We start from the raw sequence: 24,338 nt of genomic DNA on the forward strand, positions 1-24,338 counted from the left end.
GATCCAAAGCACCAGAGCAAAGGCTTTGAAAACTCAACTAACTTCAGACCATCACTCAAAGATGAGACAGAACTTATGGTCTGACTGCTTGCTAAAACAAAACAAATCAACATTCTGCAGAGGATTTTAATAGAACCCAGAGTCTTACAGTATTGTACTCAAAATGTCCAGGATATAATCCAAGACTGCTCAATATATTAAGAACCAGAAAAATGTGACCAATCTTCAAAGGGAAAAGATAATTGGCAGATGCCACTCTAAGGTGACTCAGATGTTAAAATTATCAAAGACTTGAAGGCAGCTATCATAACCATGCTCCCTGAGATAAGGTGAACATACTTTTGAAATGAATGGAAATATGTAAGTTCTCAGCAGAGACACTGGAACTAGAAAAAAGAACCAAATATAAATTTTAGAATTGAAAAAAATATCTGAAATAAAAAATTCACTGGATAGGCTCAGTAGCAGAATTGAGAAGGCAAAAAAGTCAATGAACTTGAAGACAGACCAATAGAAATTATACAATCTGAAGAACAGAGGGGGAAAAAAGATTGAAAAAGAAATAAACAGCACATATATACAATGGAATATTACTCAGCCATAAAAAGAAACGAAACTGAGCTATTTGTAATGAGGTGGATAGACCTAGAGTCTGTCATACAGAGTGAAGTAAGTCAGAAAGAGAAAGACAAATACTGTATGCTAACACATATATACGGAATTAAAAAAAAAAAATGTCATGAAGAACCTAGGGGTAAAACGGGAATAAAGACACAGACCTACTTGAGAATGGACTTGAGGATATGGGGAGGGGGAAGGGTAAGCTGTGACAAAGCGAAAGAGAGGCATGGACATATATACACTACCAAACGTAAGGTAGATAGATAGTGGGAAGCAGCCGCAGAGCACAGGGAGATCAGCTCGGTGCTTTGTGACCGCATGGAGTGGTGGGATGGGGAGGGTGGGAGGGAGGGAGATGCATGAGGGAAGGGATGTGGGAACAGACGTATATGTATGACTGATTCACTTTGTTATAAAGCAGAAACTAATTTAAAAAATAAATAAATTAAAAAAAAAAGAAATAAACAGAACCTCAGGAACCTGAGTAACAATATAAAAAGATTTTACATTTATGTCATTGGAGTCCCATAGGAGAGAAAGAGGTTGGTGCAGAAAAAAATAACGCCCCCAAACTTCTCTATTTGGAAAAAGATATACATTTTACAGATTCAAAAAGCTCAATGAACTCCAGACAGGATAAACCTTATTCAGACAAATAATTACAATCCTGAAAATCAAAGAAAAATTCTTAAAAATGGAAAACTTCTTTGTGTTGAAAGGAAATGATACCAGAGGGAAACCTGGAACAGCAGGAATAAAGGAAGTGCAACAGCAATTATAAATATCTGGGTAAATATAATAGACTATTTTGCTCCTGTTAAGTTATTTAGAATATATATGACTGTTGAAAGCAAAAATTACTTCTCTATCAGGGTTTTCAATATATGTAGAGGTAATATATAGGACAAATATATATAACATTAAGGGCAAGGGTAAAGAGATCTCTATGGTTTTTAGGTTTTTACATTTTAAGTAGCAAAAATATTAACTAAGTGGATTGTAATCACTATGTCAACCACTAAAAACATAATACAAAAGATACAGCAAAAAAAAAGAGATAAATTTAAAAATAAAATAGTAAAAAGTTCAAATAATTTTTTTTTGAAGATAGGAAAGAGGAGACGAACAAAAAAGGGGGGAAACAGAAAAGGATAAAATGGAAGATTGAACTATATCAATAATTACATTAAATGTAAATGGTCTAAACATACTAGCTGAAAGACAGAGATTATGAGATTAGAGTTTTTTTTAAAAAGACAAAATTGAACTATATACTGTCTACAAAATACCCACATTAAATATAATGTCACAGATAGGTTAAAGGTAAAGGATGGAAAAAGATATACATGCAGTTCATCAGAAGAAACCTGGAGTGGCTACACTGATTACAGACAAAGTAGACTTCAGAATAAAGATTATTACCAAGAATAAAGAAGGATATTATATACTGATAAAAGGGTCAATTCGCTAAGACTTAACAATCCTAACTGTGTACATATCTAAAAACAGAGGTCAAAATACACAAAGCAATAACAGATAGAAATGAAAAGCAAAACAGACAAATCTACAAGCATACTTGGAAGCTTTGGAAATCCTCTCGCAGTAATTGACAGAACAAGTAAACAGATAATCAGCAAGGAGAAGAATCTGAACAGCACTAACAACCAACTTGATCTAATTGACATTTAAACAACAATCCACACAACAGCAGAATACACATTCTTTTAAAGTGCACTGGAACATTTATCAAGATCAACCATATTCTGGGCTATAAAGCTAACCTTAAAAATTTTAAAGAATTGAAATTACACAAAGTAGAAATCAATAAAGGAGAGATGTCTGGAAAATTCCCAAATACTTGAATATCTTAAAATATGATTCTAAATAACTCATAGATCAAAAAGAAAGCACCAAATGGAATTTTTAAAACTTTTAGAACAGGGCTTCCCTGGTGGCGCAGTGGTTGAGAGTCCGCCTGCCAATGCAGGGGACACCGGTTCGTTCCCCGGTCTGGGAGGATCCCACATGCCGCGGAGCGGCTGGATCCGTGTGCCATGGCTGCTGAGCCTGCGCATCCGGAGCCTGTGCTCCGCAACGGGAGAGGCCACAGCAGTGAGAAGCCCGCGTACCGCAAAAAAAAAAAAAAAAAAACTTTTAGAACAAAAGAAAATAAAAACAAATAATAAAAATAAAATCTGTGGGATATAGCTAAAGCAGGCCTTAGAGAGAAGTTTGTAACATTAAATGCTTAAAGCAGAAAATAATAGAGGTCTGAAATCAGCAATTTAGGCTTCTACCATATGAAACTAGAAAAAAAAATACTAGCACATAATAAACCAAAATCAAACAGAAAAAGGAATTAATGAAAATAGCAGACATCAGTGAAACTGTCAACAAAGGAGAAAAAAATCAATGAAACTAAAAGCTGGTCTTTTGAAGAAATCAATAAAATTAATAAACTCCTATCCAGACTAACGAAGATGAAGAGAGAAGACACAAATGACCAACATCAAGACTGTAAGAGTGGGACCCATGAGCTACAACTACTGAGCCTGCGTGCCACAACTACCGAAGCCCGCGTGCCTAGAGCCCGTGCTCTGCAACACGAGAAGCCACCGCAATGAGAAGCCCACACACCGCAATGAAGAGTAGCCCCCCACTCGCTGCAACTAGAGAAAGCCCATGTGCACCAACATAGACCCAGTGCAGCCAAAAATAAATAAATAATTTTTTTTTAAAAAGGCCATATTTTATTTTTTAAAGAAAGACTGTAAGAGTGGGAATCATGACAAGACCTACAGAAATTAAAAAGGAAATGCTACTAACAACTCTATATTCATAAATTTGACAACTTAATGAAATGGACCAATTCCTTCAAAGATACAAAACACAGTCAAGGAGAAACAGACTAGTTGAATAGTTCTGTCAGAGAAATTTAATTCATAGAAAACTCCAGGTCCAGATGGTTTCACTAGCAAATTCAACCAAACATTTGGGGAAGAAACAATACTACCCAATCTCTTGCAGAAAATAGAGAAGAGGGAATACTCCCCAACTCACTTATGAGGTCAGCAATAACCAGATACCAAAACCAGACAAAGGCATTACAAAAAGAATACTACAGACTAATATTCATTGTGAACACAGATGCAAAAAAATTAGAAAACTGAATCCATCAATGTATAAATGAGATAATATATCACAGTCAGTGGAGTTTATCCAGAGAATGCAAGGCCACAGATATATTTAACAATCAATGTAATTCATTCACCACACTGACAGACTACAGAAGAAAACTACATGATCATTTAAACAGATGAAGAAAAAGCATTTGACAAAACTCAACCTCCATTCATTATAAAAACTGTTGGCAAACTATAAAATATAAGGAACTTCTTTAATGCAATAAAAAAAGGCATCTACAAAAATCTACAGTGAACATCATAGTTAATGGTGAAAGATTGATTTCTTTCTCCCAAAGATCAAGAACATGTTCAGGATGTCCACACTCAGCACTCTTATTAAACATTGTTTAGGAAGTCCTGTATATTAAGACAGGAATGAAAAAGGCATTAGACTGGAAAAGAAGAAATAAAACTATCCTTATTTGCAGATGACATCATTTTCTACATAGAAAATCCTACGGAATCTAATTTTTAAAAACCATTTTTTTTTTTTGGCCGTGCCACATGGCTTATGGGATCTTAGTTCCGCAACCAGAGATCGAACCTGTGCCCCCTGCAGTGGAGTTGTGGAGTCCCAACCACTTGACCGCCAGGGAATTCCCATTAAAAAAATCTTAAAATAAATCAGTTGTGTGGATTTAAGATCAACATATAGAAAATAACTATTTTTATAATCTACTAATGCATAATTGGAATCTGAAAATTTTAGAAAGTGTCACTTACAATAAATAGCACCCCAAAAAACTTAAGAATAAATCTAACAAAGCAGGATCTATATGCCCAAAACTACACAAGACTAGTGAGAGAAATCAAATGTGTGCATGAATTAAGGCTCAATATATTGTTAACAGTTTAGTGTTCCTCAAATTGCCACAGATTCAAAGAAATGAAAATCCCAGAAGGATTTTTTTGTAGATACCAACAGCTGACTCGAACATTTGAATGGAAAAGGAAAGGAACTAGAATAGGCAAAACAATTTTGAAAAAGAACAAATTTGGAAGACTCACACTGCCTTATTTCATTCAAGATTTACTGTAAAGCTATAGCAATTAAGACAGTGTGGTACTGGTGAAAGCATAAACACATAGATCAATGTGACAGAACTGAGAGTCCAGAAATAGATTCACACAAATATGAATTCATATAATTAATTTTTGACAAAGGTGCAAAAAGCACCCAACGGAGAAAGAACTGTCTTTTCAACAAATGTGTTGGAAAAGCTAGACTTCTATGTGCAAAAAAATTAACTTCAACCCATATCACATATCTTATACCAAAAAAAAAAATCAAAAGGGACCCTAGACTTAAATGTAAAATGCAAAACTAAAATTCCTAGAAGAAAACAGGAGAAAATTTTTGTGACTATGGGCTAGGCGAAGATTTCTTAGGATACAAAAAGCACAAACCATAAAAGGAAAAATGGATAAACTAGAACTTGCTGTAATTTAAAACTTCTGCCCTTCAGAAATATTTAAGGGCTGTGGAAATTTAGAGGATTGAGCATTAATCCTGCCAGGAGTAACTTCCACAAAGTGACTTTGAAGATGGTCTTCAAAGATAACTAAGTGTCTGCTGGGCTAAAAAATCAAGAGGAAGACCTAGGTAGAGAAAAACCTGCCCAAAAGGAGCACAATTGTGACAGGGGCTCACAGGTCCAAGGAACAATGAGAAATTCAGTTGTCACAGAAGAGGGGAAGTGGAAAGGGTGGAGCAAGAGTGAAACATGGAAAGGGAGAATTTTTACACATTATTTAAATTTTTTCCCATGGAGCAACAAGAAGCATTTCAAAGCAGAGAAGTAACAATTGGTTTTCCTTTTTTATAAAGTGTGATGACAATGTGGAGGATGGACTGGTGTAGAGACTGATGGCAAGGATTCTAATGAGAAGTCTGTTGCAATAGTCCAAGCAAGAGATGATGAGTTCTCACAGATGAGGAGGCAATGGGGATGGTAAAGGGAGAACTTCAAAGACCTATTAGTAAGGATCGGGTTGATGGTGGTGATTTTTAACTAAAAATGAGATAATAACTGTTGTCTGGAAGAAACTAGTTCTAGATTCATGTTTTATAACAGAGATTATAAAATGTTTGCTCTAGGAACATAGGAGGGAATATAACAGTAATAGCAAAGAACTCTGAATTGGGGGAATAGAGTGTAAAACCTTACTAGGATTAGCCACATCTATAATGTTTTGACTCTAACAATGATTTTCCATTATGCTAATTTCCTTGTATAACAAAATGAGAATTCTTTACAAATGTTTTAGCAGAAATTTATGCTGATAGAATATTTGGGATACCAGCTGTTTCATATTACTCTAGTAGTTAAAAAGGTAGTCTCAAATCTGGAGAGAAGCTGAAAAGTACATCACAAAACAAGGTTTTACTCATAAAGCACCACTCTATTCATACAAAAGAGATAGGCAGGGGCTTCCCTGGTGGTGCAGTGGTTAAGAATCCACCTGCCAATGCAGGGAACACGGGTTCAAGTCCTGGTCTGGGAAGATCCCACATGCCATGGGGCGACTAAGCCCGCGCGCCACAACCACTGAGCCTGCGCTCTAGAGCCCGTGAGCCACAACTATTGAGGCCACGTGCCACAACTACTGAAGCCTGCACAGGTGTGCTCCACAACAAAGACAAGCCACCGCAATGAGAAGCCCATGCACCGCAACAAAGGGTAGCCCATGCTCACCGCAACTAGAGAAAAGCCCACGTGCAGCAACAAAGACCCAATGCAGCCAAAAAATTAATTAATTAATTAATTATTTTAAAAAAAGAGGTAGGCAGGAATACAGGTTCTAGAACCAGATAAACCTGAGTTTGGATTTCAGCTCTGCCATTTACTGACTGTATGGACCTGGAAAATTCATTTAGTCTGTTATATCACCTGTATATTGGAGATAACAAAGCACATCTTACAGCACTGCTAACAGTTCCTGGCACAGAGGTGGTAGCTATTGTATTGTTATAAGTACATTTTTCCTTAACATGATGTTTTTTTTAAAGCTTTTTTTTTCCCAAATTTATTTATTTTATTTTTATTTATTTTTGGCTGTTGGGTCTTTGTTGCTGTGCACAGGCTTTCTCTAGTTGTGGCGACTGGGGGCTACTCTGCGTTGCAGTGCACAGGCTTTTCATTGCGGTGGCTTCTCTTGTTGTGAAGCATGGGCTCTAGGTGCACGGGCTTTAGTAGTTGTTGCTCACAGGCTCAGTAGTTGTGGCTCATGGGCTCTAGAGTGCAGGCTCAGTAGTTGTAGCACACGGGCCCAGTCACTCTGCGGTATGTGGGGTCCTCCCGGACCAGGGCTCGAACTCGTGTCTCCTGCATTGGCAGGCGGATTCCTAACCACTGCACCACCAAGGAAGCCCAGCATGCTCTTTAAAATAGTAACTTTTATACTACTTGTCAATCATTTACATAAGGCAGTGCTTCTCAAAACAGTTCCTCGAAATGTTCCCCTAACTACAGAGTGAAGTGAAACACACACCCAAGGATTTGGGCATATACTTTGGAACCAGCACAAAATTTTTAAAGTTTTAACTTAATTATATTAATCTTCATGCTGCACACAAAATAACCATATTTAATAGTAAAATGTTAATCTTTAGGTAAAATTAGCATACCAAGAAAATATGCCAGTTTATATAACAACATGGCCCTCAATACAATGCCTCATATCCATGAGCCACTTCAAGATGTCTCAGGTTAGAAAAGTCTGGATAGTGCATTATGTAAATTATGTTGCATGTGGTAAAAAGCTGAGAAAAACCAGAACTACTCAGCCTAAAACCCAGAACTTTCCTATAGGCAAGGAACATTTAAAAAAATAAGTCTCCAAGATACCTACCTATGCATTTTGTCCTGAAAAATGCAGACCTGCTTCAAGCTAAGAAAAAATAAAACTTGGTATAGAGCCAGAAAAATTAAAGTGGAAAGCCGTAATTATGACTCTAAATTTTAAAACTTTACCTGTTTTCTTCTTTTTATCAGAAGTGGCATCCGAAGTATTTAAGGTGGTAGAGGTGCTTTTATAAATATCACGACTGCATACTCCAGGATCATCTTCATCAGAAGAAAGTGAAGATAAATGTTCCGAGTTTTTAAGTTCGTTCTCAGCTTTTTCTGACGGACTGTTACCCCCAGTTTCAGACACTAAAGGTGTGGATGTTGCAGATGCAGTCTTTGGAAGTGGTGGGGGACAAAATGTACGAACAGTCTGGGTTCCTGGTCGTCTAGTCCTGTTAGGCATTCGTACAGCAAGAGTGGAAAACTGCTGCTTGGGCCCAGATTTCAGAAAATCTAAGAAAGAGGCAATGAATCCGGTTTTGACTTCTGGCTGTTTTTCCTCTACTTCTTTGATCTTCTGTCTCATTTTTTCTTGATGCTGATAACCATCATGGCAGCTTTCCAAGGAAGGGGGAGTATACGGCAAATATATCTCTGTTCCCCTTGGATTCTGGCGTTTGCCTTGGGCAGGTCTTTTCAGCTGTTTTTGATTACTGTTGTCTTCCTCTTTAGTTTGCCCTTTCCCTTTAGTTTTCTTCTTCTGAAGGTTAAAATGCATTAAATCTTGGCTTTCCTCTTCAATCTTGATGCTGATTGGCTCCCCAGGTTGGGCCATGGCCAACAGTGCAAGTGCACTCCTAGTTGGGTTCATTGACACACCACTGTCATCACCCCCTAAAGTGAATTCACTCTCCGATGTAGCACTCTCTCCACTTATACTTCTACTACTAGAAACAAACTCTTGATTTCTGTTATTATTTAATGTACTATCAACAGGTACTTCGCTATCTTCTTCAGGTTCATGATTGGTAGCAGACTGTTTCTTGAATGCGCCAGAACTTTGCTCCTGGACTTCATGACCTGGCCCAACCACTGGTGAAGTTACTTTAGAAACTTTATTTTGACCAGGTGTTTCAATGAGCTGTTGATCAAGAGTCATCTTTGACTGAAGAGTAGGTACTGGTGAAAGGTTTACAGTAACTTGATTTCCATTTAAGGAAATATCATTTATATTCGGTGGCTTTCCTACTGTAGCTGCTATGGAGTTAAAATCTGATGTCACATGCCTGACATCTAATGATTGCTGAAAATGAGATTTAGAATCACCATCTTCAACAGCAGGAATGGTTTCATTTGAAGTTGACTTGGAAAAATCAGAAGGTGTGACCCCACAAGCTGCTGCTGTGGCTGCTAAGATATCATCTACATTTGATAAAATATTTCTTTCATCACTGAGGAGCATTGCCTCTGGGAAACATATTGATCCAAGAGAAACAAAATGATTCTTTGAATCATGTTGATTTGTTTCACTAAAATGGCCCTTTGTTGTTAGATGTTGTTGTAATGGTTTTGAAGACTCAGAGAGGTCCATTTTCATAATTTCAGAATTTTGAGGATGGAGTTGCTGCTGAGAATGATCGCCATTGCTCTGAATAATATGACCATCCATTTGAAGGAAAGGATGTACTATTTGTTGAGGACTTTGAACACGCTGTACTTGTAGAGATGCCTTTACTTGTCCTAAACCGGCCTGTAGTATTGACTGCTGAAGAATTTGTAAATCACAGGCAGAATCTAAAAGGACCTGTGTATTAGGAAGAGATGCCTGATGGCCATGCCCTAAAGCATTATTTGGAATTTGAATCTGAGATGAGGCATTAATTATTTGATCATGCTGCTCCTGGACCTTGGCTTCATGTACCTTCTGTATAAGAGAATGCTGCTGGTTTAGGTCTTTAGTATTCAACCTTATTTGTGGAGTTCGCATTAAATTAGTTGTCTTCTTTATATCAAGGGTTGCTGCATTATTGACTTGGCCAACTTGTTGGTTAAGCTGTGCCACTGAACCAACTATGTTTTCTTCTTTTTTTGACTCTTGTAGAACAATCCCAACAACTTGATCTTCAAGATGGGAATTACTTCTGATTATGCTCTGGGAATATCTGTCATCTGTCTTTGACACCTTATAAGCTGATTCTGGAACATTAATTTCCCCATCAGATAGCCTTTGGGTTGATGACTCAAGAGATACTTGCGGCTGTAATACCTGTAACTCTTGCATTGGAAAATCATCCTCTTGCTTTGAAGATGTATACACGTTTGAGTCAAGTTTTCTTTCAGCGTAAGACTTTGGATCAGGGGAAGGTATGTTATTATGTAATGTCTGACAATGAGTAGAGGACGCAAAAGATGATGACTGGACAACAGGCAAAAACTTTTGGGACTGGGGAGATGACGACCCTTGAGTTTGAGCATTTTGGGAAGAATGCATAGAAATATAATTCTGAGTTGGGCTAGAATCTGGCATATTCTGAGCCCGAGAGGCAGAAGAATAAGAAAGAGAAGGGGCTGTTAATGTTAGGGACTGCCCTGAAGCATAGCTTTCTGAAGGACTAACAACTGACAAAACTTGTGACTGAGATGAGTAACTAACCTGTGTCTGACTAACTGGTGATAAACCCTGAGAGTGACCAGATGAGTAACTCTGAGACTGGCTAACTGAAGATAGATCTCTTGTTTGAGCAGGGTAATTCTCATTTGTAACTGAAGATAATACCTCTTGCTGATCAGAAGAATAATTAAGTGTTGGATTTTCAGAAGTTACAGTCTGAGATGACCCAGAAAAAGTCAATGTTTTATATAAGGATGGCAACTTCTCAACTTTGCTGGACCTATAAACATGTGAATGAACAATAGATGGCACATTACGTGGCTGTACTAAACCATAATTTTGAGACTGACTAACTGATAAAAGGCTTGGTAGCTGCGCTGTAGAATAAATTTGTGCTTGGCCTGATATTACAGAACTCTGGTTATGTAAAGGTTTGGAATAGCTTAGTGTTTGCACAGGAGGAATTATACTTTGAGGTTTGGGGGACTTGGCTGATGTTAGTGGTTGTTTTGTAGAACAGCTTTTTACTTTTGTAGTAGGAGGATACCCTGATGATGGAATTGCAGATGAATAGGACTGAGCAAGTTCCACTGAGACCTGGGAGGTCTTCTGTTGCAATCCTCCATTGCTCACCTGAGTAGAATCTCCAATTGCGTTACAGGATAAAGATGACTGCCTGCTTGTTTCCTGAAAATTAACCACACTTGCATTTGATAGATAACTGTGTAAGGAATGCTGTGAACCAGTCAGTTGTGCCTGAATAGACTGGGTACCTGAAGGCCGCTGATGGTGTTTAATAACACTACATTCTCGAAGAAGAGCTCTTTCAATGGAAGCAGTAGAACTAGTAAAGAGAGTTGAACCGTAGGCTTGAGGAGTTTGCTGGGCTCCTCCAAGTGCTGAAGGCAACAAACTAAACTGAGGTTGTAAAAGATGGGGTGCAGACTCTTGAGCTGAGCGGTATGTTGAAGACTGAGGTGGTATGCTGTTACTTATCGCAGAACTGCCCAGGCGCTCAAATGCCAAAGCGGTTGGAACAGTTCCCTGGGAAGTCTTGATTTGCAGCAAAGGATCATGAGGATTTAAAATTCCATTTGATGTAGTGTTAAAAGTTGAATCCTGAAGCACCAAAGGTGAGGTGGTGGCAAAGTTTCTATTGCTGAAGGTGGTGGGATGCTGATAAGCAGAGAGGGCAGAGGGTGGAAGTGCTCCAGTGGTTGGCAAAGGTCCAGTAACAAACAGCTCAGTTGCTGCTGAGGAATGCATACCTATGAAAAGAAAACAAGTATGCTCATACAGTTACAGCACAAACACTTATATCTGCTTTCATAATACAGACTTATAAAACTTATATAACCTTCAATCCATCAAAATCTCTTTAAAACTGAAAAGCCTGACAAATTAGTTCTGCACATAAATTTTCAAAAACACATTTCAAAATAGCTAGCTTTCATAAGGCAGGAACAAAATTACAAAGGTATCAGCAATTCATATGTATGATTGTTACATAAATATGAGATTATACATATATATAGTCAGATAAGGTCATTTGATAATTAAGAAAACAGTGAAGGGGCCTCCCTGGTGGCGCAAGTGGTTGAGAGTCCGCCTGCCGATGCAGGGGATACGGGTTCGTGCCCCGGTCTGGGAGGATCCCATATGCCGCGGAGCGGCTGGGCCCGTGAGCCATGGCCGCTGAGCCTGCGCGTCCGGAGCCTGCGCGTCCGGAGCCTGTGCTCCGCAACGGGGGAGGCCACAACAGTGAGAGGCCCGCATACCGCAAAAAAAAAAAAAAAAAAAAAAAAAAAAGAAAACAGTGAAAATGTACATTATCTCTAATGATTAATTTCCCGTGAAATCCCAATGCAAAATACCAATGGACAAACTAAAATGTTCATAACATTAAAACTGAAACTGAATTGCCTACATTTAACATAATAAATCTGAAAATAATAGTGAGATTAATAGTGCAAAATTTCTTTTATCAAAATAAATGCATTTTTTAAATTCCTTGCATTTCAAGTTTTGACTTCCTATGAACAACTTCTCATAACAATAGATGCATGCTTATCAAAAAAAGCTGATCAGAAATTAATAAAGCACTGTCAAGAAGAGAGTATTAACATTTCAGGACAGCATTCTTGCCACATACAACGAAAGTAAAAACATGTTATATGCATGCGATCCAAAAGTTCCATTTCTAGAAATCTACCCTATGGAAATAAGTGGACACAAAGATTCAAACAAGATATTCATTATAGTTATTGTGAATAACAGGTAGAAACAACCTAAATATCCATCAACAGGAAACTGGTAAAATAATTATGGCATATCCTAATAATACTGATGCTATAAACATTGCTTAGGTGGATATACAAAAAAAGTTTTGATGTACAAAGATATTAAAGAAGAGTAAATACCAAACTGTTAACTCTTCTCTAAAAAGGGGGACTGTAATTAGGAACTATCACTTTCCATTTTATACACCTTTTTATTGTTTACATTAAAAAAATTTTATCTTATATTGGAGCACCACTGATTAACAATGTTGTGTTAGTTTCAGGTGTACAACAAAATGATTCAGTTACATATATACATATAGCTATTCTTTTTCAAATTCTGTTCCTATTTAGGTTATTACAGAACATTGAGCAGCATTCCCTTTGCTGTACAGTAGGTCCTTGTTGGTTATCTATTTTAAATATAGCAGTGTGTACATGTCAATCCCAAACTCCAAGTCTATCCCTCCCCTCTACTCTTCCCCCCTGGTAACCGTAAGTTCATTCTCTAAGTCTGTTTACATATTTTTTAGTGAATTTCCATTAAAAAAAATTCTTTTTCATTTTGGAAAAATTGGGGAAAAAAGATTCTCTGGTCCTTTTCAAAAATATTCTTCTTTCAACTCTTTCCATTAAATGTCAAAAAAGTGGGAATTTCCTGGCGGTCCAGTGGTTAGGACTCGGCACTTTCACTGCTGGGGCCCAGGTTCAATCCCTGGTCAGGAAACTGAGATCCCACAAGCCTCGCAATGCAGAAAGAAAAAGGTTTACCGTTACAAGGGCAGAAAATATCTAGCTACTCTTGAAGGAATAAATAGCGCTTAGAATTAATGTTTAAAATAATGTAATTATAGAAACTGAGATAGAAAGTCTAACTCAATACATGTAATGTAAAATTATTCCAGGAAGCAAAAAATAAAGCTATTGTGTAGTTTTATTTTTTTAACATTTATTTATTTGGCTGCACTGGGTCTTAGTTGCAGCACGCGGGATATTCGTTGTAGCACATGGGATCTTTTGTTGTGGCGCATGGGCTTCTCTCTAGTTGTGGCATGTGGGCTCCAGAGCGTGCAGGCTCAGCAGTTGTGGCCCGTGGGCTCTCTAGATGCAGCGTGTGGGCTTAGTTACCCAAGCAGGGATTGAACCTGCATCCCCTGCATTGGAAGGCGGATTCTTAACCACTGGACCACCAGGGAAGTCCCCTATTGTGTTTTTTAATATTGTTTTATTTCACAGTAAAATTTTGTTTCTTTGGAAGCAGAAAAATGTTTCTAAGACATACTGAGAAGCTCTATTGATGGAGTTTATATCAGAATGTAAAATATTATTTCCTATAGCTATTACTTAAAAATATATTCTTTAAAATGAAACCTTAAAAAAAACTAACCTTTCCATCATCCTGCAAAAACTAAAAATATATACAAACAATTTGGGGGGGGGGAACAGCTGAAAAATGAAATAAGAAAAATAAAATAGAGAACTATATAATAGGACTTCCCTGATGGTGCAGTGGTTGAGAATCCGCCTGCCAGTGTAGGGGACATAGGTTCGAGCCCTGGTCTGGGGAAGATCCCACATGCCACAGAGCAACTAAGCCTGTGTGCCGCAACTACTGAAGCCCACACACCTGGAGCCCGTGCTCCGCAACAAGAGAAGCCACCACAATGAGAAGCCCGTGCACCGCAACAAAGAGTAGCCCCGCTCACCCCAACTAGAGAAAAAGCCCGTGCACAGCAATGAAGACCCAACGCAGCCAAAAATAAAAATTAATAAATAAAATTTAAAAAGAAAAGTACATAATATATCAACTTGGAATGGCTTTTATTAAAGATTGACTTACTCTGTTCAGTTAAGGATAACTTTACATAACTCTAATGATGAAATCAGTTCCAAGATTTTTTTTTTTACTATACCACACCTATCCAGCCCAAAGTCACTAAAAGAAATGAAATTTAATCTTTCACCAACCGCCCCCCACAAAAGATAAATATGTGAAGTGATAGCTGTGTTAATTAACCAGATGTGGGGATTCTTTCACAATGTAAATGTATATCAAATCACCACAATGTACACCTTAACTATCTTACAGTTTTATATGTCAATTACACCTCTATAAAGGTGAAATAGGAAAAAAAAATTTAACGTTTCCTCCTCTCAAGTAAACAAGTAACTACTTAAATTGCTAGATAAAAACTTTATATCTAGGATTTATCTTTAACAATTACCTACCTTCTTCAACTTGCTAGTTTTCATCAGAGTGCTAAAACCGAATTTCTGCTAGTAACAATTTCTTGAATTTTGTCCACCTTAAAATAGTGAAAAATTCCAGGTTTTAAAGTTCACTGGAAAATCAATAATTAACATCACTCTCAGCCACACTACTATAATGACAAGACTATCAAAAGTGAAATTTTATCCATATTTTTAAAGGACTTAAAAATTCTGAAAACAAAGAATCACCTGTCTGCCAGGATGGGGCCCTGAATTGTGGTAAAAGAGTAGTTCCTGAAGAAGCAGCCTGAGCAGTTCGGGATTCAACAGCAGAGAGAAAATTCATCACTGAAGATTCTTTAGTGTTAGTGCTGGCATTGTTCACACTAGTATCAAATATTCCAGAAAGACCTACATTTGAAGATAAAATGTATCCCAAAGTAAAAATATATGTTAATATAAAATGATACTCCGGATCCTATTTTAAAAAGGAATCTCTGACATTTGAGGCCAGAAGTTCTACAACCCTAAACTGTTTTATTATGAATAGCAACAAATATTAATTTGCTCAAGCATAATTATAATTTAAAATCTACAGAGATGCATGAAAAAAAGATCTCCCTACTAATTAGTTATACAGATATTCCCTAGCAGTAAAAGACAAAGCTTTTAATCTCATTTTCATTTTAACATTTCCCATAAGACTGTTATGCTCTGTATACTTTCATAACCCAACATGTGAAAATTGATTTTTCTTCTTATTCACTAAATGTACCCAGATTTGTGGTATATTTCATAAGAGAATTTTTACCGGTTGGCTGAGGTGTGGCAGCATATCCAGGAAGCTGATGAGAGGCTGCAAAAGTCTGTCTCTGAAGGAGATCTGTTTCAGAGTGAGAAGGATGTCCTTCTTCATAGCTTAAACTAGAGGATGATAAAAATAAATGACAAAAAACACAGAGCTCAAACCAGATGATCAAAAAATTTCTAGGAGAGCAATTATCAAAAGTAGCATAAGTCTTTGACTAAATTCCTGACCTACAGATCAAGAGATCAAACCCAGTCTGACAATACTGTCAAAATGCGGGGGAACATATTGAAGATACACTGGGAAGAAAAATAATACAGAGTATTTTTCTTAGTTCAACTTTACCTACAACAAAGTCCTTTTACTGGAAGAGGTAACATGGTACATTGGGAAGAACAATATCCTGGAAAATAGGAGAGCTGAATTCACTGTCCAAGTGCTATTACTGGCTTACCATGTGATTTCAATAAGTGACTCTATTACTGTTGGACTTATTTCCTCACCTGTATGAATAAGGGACCCAGATAGGATAATCTCTAAAGTCCCTCTAATTCTAACAGTCTCTGGAATATAGTAGACAGTTCAAATGAATTGAAAATTAACACTATTTCCCAATAACTCTCCTAGAAAATTTCAAGCTTATACATCTTGAGAGTAATTCAGAACAAGATATTTTTCTCCCCTTGATTTTTATTCTGAATATTTTAAACCCCCAAAAAACTGAAACAGTACAATGAATAACCTGTATACCCATCACTTAAGTTTCAACAACTGTTAACATTTTGTTATATTTGTTTTATATTTATACAGACATATATACTCCTTTCTTTTAATCTACTTGAAAATAACTTGTGGACATCATGAAACTGTATCCTTAAATAATTCAGTTGCATCTCCTAGGAATAGGACATTCAGCTGTATAACCAAGTATCATTATTAGACTTGAAGAAATTCAACACTGTCATTATAACATGTAATACAGAGGTCACATTCCAATTTTCCTCAATTGTTGTCAAAATGTTTGATATTTTAAAGCTCTCTGTAGGATGCAATCAAAATTCAACAATTACATTTGGTTATGTCTCTTTACATTTAGAACAGTGCCTCCACTCCGCCTCTAATGCCAAACCCCTTTTGCCTTGACTCCATGGACATGGACTTTTTATTTTGAGGAATCCAAGTCAGTTGAATGTAAGCTATCCCAAATTCTGGATTTGTCTGATTGCTACTTCATGAGAAGTACATAATGATGCTTCGTAATTCTTACTGCACTCATGAAGACACACATAATGTCAGTCTGTCTCACTGGTGATGCTAAACTTGAAGTGGTTAAGGTACTGTCAGATCTCTCAATGTAGTTATTTCTTCTCTTTGAAATAAGTATGCAATTGTGAGGTGTTACTTAAGACAGTGTCAGTATCTTGTCCCAACAGCTAATGGTTTCAGACACCCTGCATTCATGATCTTCATTTCAATTATTGCACTGAAGATTAGAAACAGTAGTGTTCTAATTACACTACCTTCCATGTTTAAAAGTTAGCATCCTTCTATAAAATAAAAATTAGCTTTTTTCCCCTTCTCTCTCTCTCTTATCCATATACATACTTAAATATAATATATAAAATATATACTAATATGTTTTTTAATGTATATACGTTATGCTTAAAAAATATCATTGTAGACTTTTCATATTTAATTTATAGTGTCCCTTCAATCTTGTTTCCTTTTTTTTTTTTTTTTTTTGCGGTATGCGGGCCTCTCACTGTTGTGGCCTCCCCCGTTGCGGAGCACAGGCTCCGGACGCGCAGGCTCCGGACGCGCAGGCTCAGCGGCCATGGCTCACGGGCCCAGCCGCTCCGCGGCATATGGGATCCTCCCAGACCGGGGCACGAACCCGTATCCCCTGCATCGGCAGGCGGACTCTCAACCACTTGCGCCACCAGGGAGGCCCTCTTGTTTCCTTTTGACATATCCTCCTTGGTGCTCAGACACATTCTTACCTCCTAGCACAAGATGCTTCAGGTTCACCTTGGTTTTTTAACCCTGTACCACACCTGAAATCAACCATTTCTACTAGGAGTTTTTTAGTGGGCAATGACATTTTGAAACCAAGATCTGGGTGTCAGGTGTATTCAATGCCTGAGGTGTCACTGCTTCTAGGCCCTTTAAGTGGACAAAGCTAGGAAATACATGTCTTTTTAAAAATATGAGTTCATAATGACAACTCTAACTCAAATCCAATGTAGTCCTCACCTTCCTCCATTTCACATGTATTTCCCTTTTCCTACAGTCAGAATCCCAGTTCACAACTATCGATACAACAACATATTTACTCATTAGCTCTATCCGAAATACTGTAACACAACCTCTTTCAAAAACAAAACCACCAAGTAAAGTTAAGTATTTCTTCACAGTACTTTCTGTCTCAAGATCATGTCCCATTAAGTATATATATACAGTTAGAATACTGATTTGAAAGTTAAGTAAATGATTGTTTTAGTTTGAAGATTCAATTTTAGGATTAATTTTAAATCTATTTTAAACTTTATAAATGAACGTATTAAGGTGTAAGTTACATACAGTAAAGTGCACCCATTTTAAGTGTACAGTTCAATGTGTACACATTTTTCGATCAATGCACACACCAGTATAACCATAATCCCAACCAACTTGCAGAACATTTCCATCACAACAGAAGGCTTCTCATGCCCCTTTGCAGTCAATATCTTTTTCATCTCACCCCTGGCCCCAGACAACCACTGAGAAACCTAATGTTATGAAAATTTAGGCTTGTTTGTCCTAGAATTTCATATAAATGGAATCATACAGTCTGTATTCTTTTGTGTCTGGCTTTTTTCATTTCAGCATAATGTTTCTGAGATACATCCATGTTGTTGCATACATAAGTAGGTCATTCCTTTTCATTGAATTCTATGAATTTATCACAATTATGTTTATCCATTCACTTACTGATGAACATTTGGATTGTTTCTAGTTAGAAGCTACTATGAATAAATGTACTACGAACATTTTGTATACGAGTCTTTTGTGGACATATACTTTCATTTCTCTAAGTTAAATATCTAGGAATGGAATTACTGGGTGATAAGGTAGGTGCAGGTACCCTTTTACATGAGCATCAGTAATTATCAACATTCCATTTTTGCTTTACATCCTTGTCACCACATGATCTTTTCAGTCTTCTTAATTTTAGCTATTCTAGGTAGGTTAAGTGGTATCTCACTGTGGTTTAATTTGCATTTCCCTAGTAACAAATGATGAGAAGCATCTTCTTATATGCTTATAAACTATTCTTGTAACTTCTCTTGTTAAGTTTGTTCAAAGATTTTGCCCTTTAAAAAAATGGGTTGTTAGCCATCTTACTGGGTTGTAAAAAGTTTTTAAAATACAGTCTGGGACTTCCCTGGTGGGGCACTGGTTAAGAATCCTCCTGCTAATGCAGGGGACACGGGTTCAATCCCTGGTCCGGGAAGATCCCACATGCCGCGGAGCAACTAAGGCCATGCGCCACGACTACTAAGCCTGTGCTCTAGACCCCACGAGCCACAACTACTGAGCCCATGCGCCACAACTACTGAAGCCTGCGCACCTAGAGCCTGTGCTCTGCAGCAAGAGAAGCCACGACAATGAGAGGCCCGCACACCACAACGAAGAGTAGCCCCTGCTCGCCGCAACTAAAGCCCGTGCACAGCAATGAAGACCCAATGAAGCCAAAAAAATAAATAAATAAAAATTTTAAATAATAAAATGTTTTTAAATACATACATACATACATACATACATACAGTCTGGATCCACATTTTTTTTGGTCAGATAGATGTATTGTGAATGTTTTCTTCCAGGCCGAAGTTCTAACCAATTAATTTAATTGTGGTAAGAGCACTTAACATGAGATCCACCCACTTAAAGTATACAATACAGTATTGTTAACTATGTGCACCATGTTGTACCACAGATCTGTTCATGAACGATGAAGAGCTTACTCATCTTGCATTAACCAAAGCTTTGTATCTGTTGAACAAATAGATATGCCTGTCCTCTGACAGGCTCCCATTCATAAACTGCGTGGCCAGGTTGCCCACCAGCCCTGGCCGGATGCCGCACTCCATCCTGTCTGCTACTTGGATGAGCTGCCTGGCGATGTCCCAGATGACTTCCGCTTGACTCTCAGAATCTCCCACAGTGGCGCAAGGCAGGTGGGAAAAGACCAATGCCCTCAAGGCGTGGAGCGTGCCCACTTCCAGTAATTCATTATTTTTTATTGTGGAGTAGCACTCCATTATATAGATGTACCAAAGGTTGATGGTTGTTTTAAATCCGTTCATCAGTCGAAGGACCTTTGGGTTCTTTCCTGTTTTGGCAATTATGAATAAAGCTGCTATAAACACATGCCTAAAGTTTAGTCTGAACATAAGTTTTCATTTCACTTGAGTAAATAACTTAGGAGGGGAATGGCTGAGTTATATGGTAATATGTTAACTTTAGAGAAACTGCTTGTTTTCCAAAGTGGCTATACCTCTTTGCATTCCCACCAATAATGTACGTCTGGTCTAGTTACTCTGCATCCTCACTGGCACCAAGTATTTTAAGTTTGTAAGTTGTTTCTTTTCCTTTTCTTTTAAAAAATTTGAGCTATTCTAATTGGTGTGCAGTGGTATCTCACTGTGGTTTTAATTAGCATTTCCTTAATAACTAACAATGTTGAGCATCATTTGTTTATCTACCAGGCAGAAATCTTCTTTGGTAAAGTATCCACTCAAATCTTTTGCCCATATTTTATTGGGTTGTTTGTTTTCTTATTAATGAGTTTTAGGAGTTGTCTATATACTCTGGAACCAAATCCTTGGACAGATACATATTTTGTAAACATTTTCTCCCAATCTGTGGCTTTCATTCTCCTAACAATGTATTTAGAAGAGCAAAATCATTTTTTTATTTTATGAATTGTACTTTTGATGTTGTAGCTAAGAAATCTTTGCCTAATCCAACATCTCAGAGATTTCTTCTGTTTTCTTCTAGAAGTTTTATAGTATTAATATTTCCACTTAGGTCTATGATTCATTTGGAATTCATTTTTTGTACATGGTGTGATGTAAGGCTTGGGATTCATTTTTTTTTTAATTTGGATATGCAATTATCCCAGTACAACTTATCAAAAAGATTATTCTTTATCTACTGAATCTTTACCTATTGAACCTATCTGAACCTATGTCCAAAAAAGTCAACTAGCCATATATTTGTGGTTCTGTTCTTAACTACTGTTTTACATTGATCAATGTCTGTTCTTAGGCCAATAACACACAGTCTGATAAATGATTCAGGTTGTACAGATTTTCTAATTTTGTTCTTTTTCAAAATTATTTTGTCTATGCCAGGTATTCCCATACAAATTTTAGAGTCAATTTCTACAAAAACACTGCAATGACTCTATACATCAACTGGGGCAAACTACCATCTTAAGAGTATTGAGTCTTCTAATCCATGAGTATATCTATTTATTTGGGTCTTTAATTCCTGTCAGCAATCTTTTGTAGTGTTTAGTGTATGATTCTTACAAGTATAAATCCCTAGATATCTCATTTTTCTTTTGTTCTAAATTTTTTTAAATGACAGCTTTATTGACATATAATTCACATACCATAAAGGTCACCCTTTTAAAGTGTACAAATCAGAGCTCTTTTAGAATACTCAGGGTTGTGCAACCATCACCATAATCTAATTTTAGAACACTTCACTGCCTCATAAATAAACCTGTACCCATTAGCATCACACCCCATATATCCTCCTCTACCCAGTCCCTGGCAATCACTAATTTTTCTCTCTATGCATTTGCCCACTCGTAACATTTCATATAAATGGAATCACATTATATTATATGCAGGCTTTTGTGACTGGCTTCTTTCACTTAGCATAATGTTTTCAAGGGTCATCCATGTTACAAACATGGATGTATCAGTACTTCATTTCACGGCTGAATAACATTCCATTGTATAGATATACCACATTTGTTTAGCCATTCATCACCTGATGGACATTGGGTTGTTTCCACTTTTTGGCTATTATGAATTATGCTGTGATGAACATGCACATACAAGTTTTTGTGTGGATGTATATTTTTAATTCTCTTGGGTATATACCTAGGAGTGGAATTGCCGGGTCTTATGATAACTCCATGTTTCACATTTTGGGGAATGGCCAACCAAACTGGCTATACCATTTTACATTCCCAGCAACAACGTTTAATGGGCTACAATTTCTCAACATCTTTGCCAATACTTGTTATTGCCTGTGTCTTTACTTTTATTATAATACCCATCCTAGTAGGTGTGAAGTGGTTATCTCATTGTGGTTTTGACTTTCATTTACCTAATGATGTTGAGCATCTTTGCATTTTCTTCCTGACCAAACAGAAAGAGAGAGGGGGAAAAACCTTACACTTATGGGGATATGTCAAAGGGACAAAGAGGCAAGTTGAAAGAGCTCCCAATGACCAAAACTGGAACATTTTGAGCAAAAAAATTTAGTAGTATATATCTGTGAGTCCACACTGATAAAATTAAATGATTAATAAATAAATGGAGGAGGAAACACAAATCTCCCTTGAAGAATTCTAAATAATTTATGTAGCAACTCTACATTGAAGGAGGTGGACCATAACTCCCCACTCCTTAATGGGCTGCACATAGCAACTTTCTTCCAAAGAGGATAGTATTGAAAGGAGGAAAAAAACAAAAAAAAAGAATAACTTTACGGTGCAGAAACCTGACAAACACTACCTCAGCCAGGTGGTAAAAATCAACATCAACAGTGATAAATCACACTGATAAGATATACCCTTAATATGATGTAATGAAAGTAACACTTTACCTCTATGATCTCCCTTTGGAGAACCCATAACTCCAGTCTGATTATGAGAAAGAAAACATCAGGCAAATTCCAAGAGAAGGGCATTCTACAAAATACTTGACCAGCACTGCTCAAAAATATAAAGGTCATCAGAAACAAGAAAAGTCTGAGAAATTGTGATGGCAAAGAGGAATCTACTGAGACAAGATAAACAAAGGAAAGGGGTATCCCTGGAGAGACCAATAAAAGACATTAAGTAAAAACTAAGGAAATTTGAATAAACTACAGATTTCAGTTGACTACAATGTATCAGTTAATTACTAGTAACAAATGTACCATAAGAATATAAGAAGTTAATAATAGGGGAAAGTGGGTGAGGGTGTATATGGGAACCCTGTACTATCTGTAAATCTAAAACAGCTCTCAGGGAATTCCCTGGTAGTCCAGTGGTTAAGACTCCATGCTTTCGCTGCTGAGGGCTGGGGTTCAATCCCTGGCTGGAGAACTAAGATCCCACAAGCCATGTGGCATGGCCAAAAAACCCCACAAAACCCCACAAAAAACAAAAGAGGCTCTCAAAAATACAATCTACACTAAGAAAAATTTGTAAGCCATGTCAAATCTTGAAACCTCTTTAAGAGTAAGAATAATGATCAAGATAAACTTTAAATATCAGGAGGTTCTAGGGGTGGTTTTTTGTCTGGTCTTGCTTCTTAGAAATCCATGCTAACTTCACTTCTTTAACCGGCAAGGAATAATTATAACCTCCTAATTGGTCTCTCTGCTTCTGCCCTAACCCCTCCCACCCCCTATGCTCAGCCTGAGTCACTCCCTTAAAAAATGAAGTCATATGATGGTTCAATTTTTAGTGTTTTGAGGAATCTCCATACTGTTTTCCATAGTAGCTGCACCAATTTACACTCCCACCAACAGGGTACAAGGGCTTCCTTTCCTCCATACCCTCTTCAACACTTGTTATTTGTTGTCTTTTTGATAATGGCCATTCTGACAGGTGTGAGGTGATATCTTATTGTGCTTTTGATTTGCATTTCATTGATGAGTGTTACTGAACATCTTTTCCTGTGTCTGTTGGCCATTTGTATGTCTTCTTTGGAAAAATGTGTATTCAGGTCCTCTGTCCATTTTAAGAAAACCGGTTGATTTTTTAAAAAACATTGAGCTATATGAGTTCTTTGTATATTTTGCATTTTAACCCCTTATCAATAGAATTAAAATTAAAAATTAAATTTAAAAAATTGAACTACCATACTAACTGGCAATTCCACTTCTGGGTATTTTTCTGAAAATTCAAAACACTAATTTGAAAAGATCTATGCACCCGCCCCCCATGTTCACTGCAGCATTATTTACAATAGCCAAGATATGGAAACAACCTGAATGTCCATTGACAGATGAAGATAAAGATGTGTGGGGGGGTGTATATATTACACATATAATGTGCGTATCACACACAAATATATAAATAAAATGGAATATTACTCAGCCATAAAAAATATGAAATCTTGCCATTTGAGGCAACATGGATGGACCTAGAGGGTACTATGCTAAGTGAAATAAGTCAGAGAGACAAATATGCGGAATCTAAAAGACCAAATAAATGAACAAACATAACAAAACAAAAACAGACTCATAGATACAGAGAATAAACAGGTGGTAGGTGGGGGGGATGAGCACAATAGGTAAGGGAGATTAAGAAGTACAGACTCCCAGTTACAAAATAAATGAGTCATAGGGATGAAATGTACAGCATGAGGAATATAGTCAATAATGTTGTAATAATTTTGTATGGTGACAGATGGTAACTATTTCATAACGTACAGAAATACTGAATCACTATGTTGTGCACCTGGAACTAACATAGTGTTGTAAAGTCAATTATGTTTTTTTTTTTTTAAAAAAAGTAAAGCCAAATCATGAAACTCTTCTGCTCAAATCCTTCCAATG

At 37.1% G+C, this 24,338-nt stretch overlaps 1 protein-coding gene across 4 annotated transcripts in view; it reads right to left on the bottom strand.

Annotated features, from left to right (window-relative positions):
* Positions 1-24,338, bottom strand: part of QSER1 (glutamine and serine rich 1) — a 79,434-nt gene that overhangs the window by 30,412 nt on the left and 24,684 nt on the right. For 2 of the 4 annotated variants that reach the window (XM_060103239.1, XM_060103241.1), the window contains 3 exons: positions 15,510-15,622; positions 14,948-15,109; positions 7,781-11,476 (listed from right to left, as the gene is read on the bottom strand). In XM_060103239.1, the coding sequence (XP_059959222.1) occupies positions 7,781-11,476; positions 14,948-15,109; positions 15,510-15,622 (3,971 nt within the window). Of the gene's footprint in view, positions 1-7,780; positions 11,477-14,716; positions 14,796-14,947; positions 15,110-15,509; positions 15,623-24,338 lie in introns of those variants that run through there. The other 2 variants (XM_060103240.1, XM_060103243.1) reach the window with 2 other exon arrangements.

Source organism: Mesoplodon densirostris, chromosome 7 (assembly GCF_025265405.1).
Source record: "Mesoplodon densirostris isolate mMesDen1 chromosome 7, mMesDen1 primary haplotype, whole genome shotgun sequence".
NCBI classification, from domain to species: Eukaryota; Metazoa; Chordata; class Mammalia; order Artiodactyla; family Ziphiidae; genus Mesoplodon; species Mesoplodon densirostris.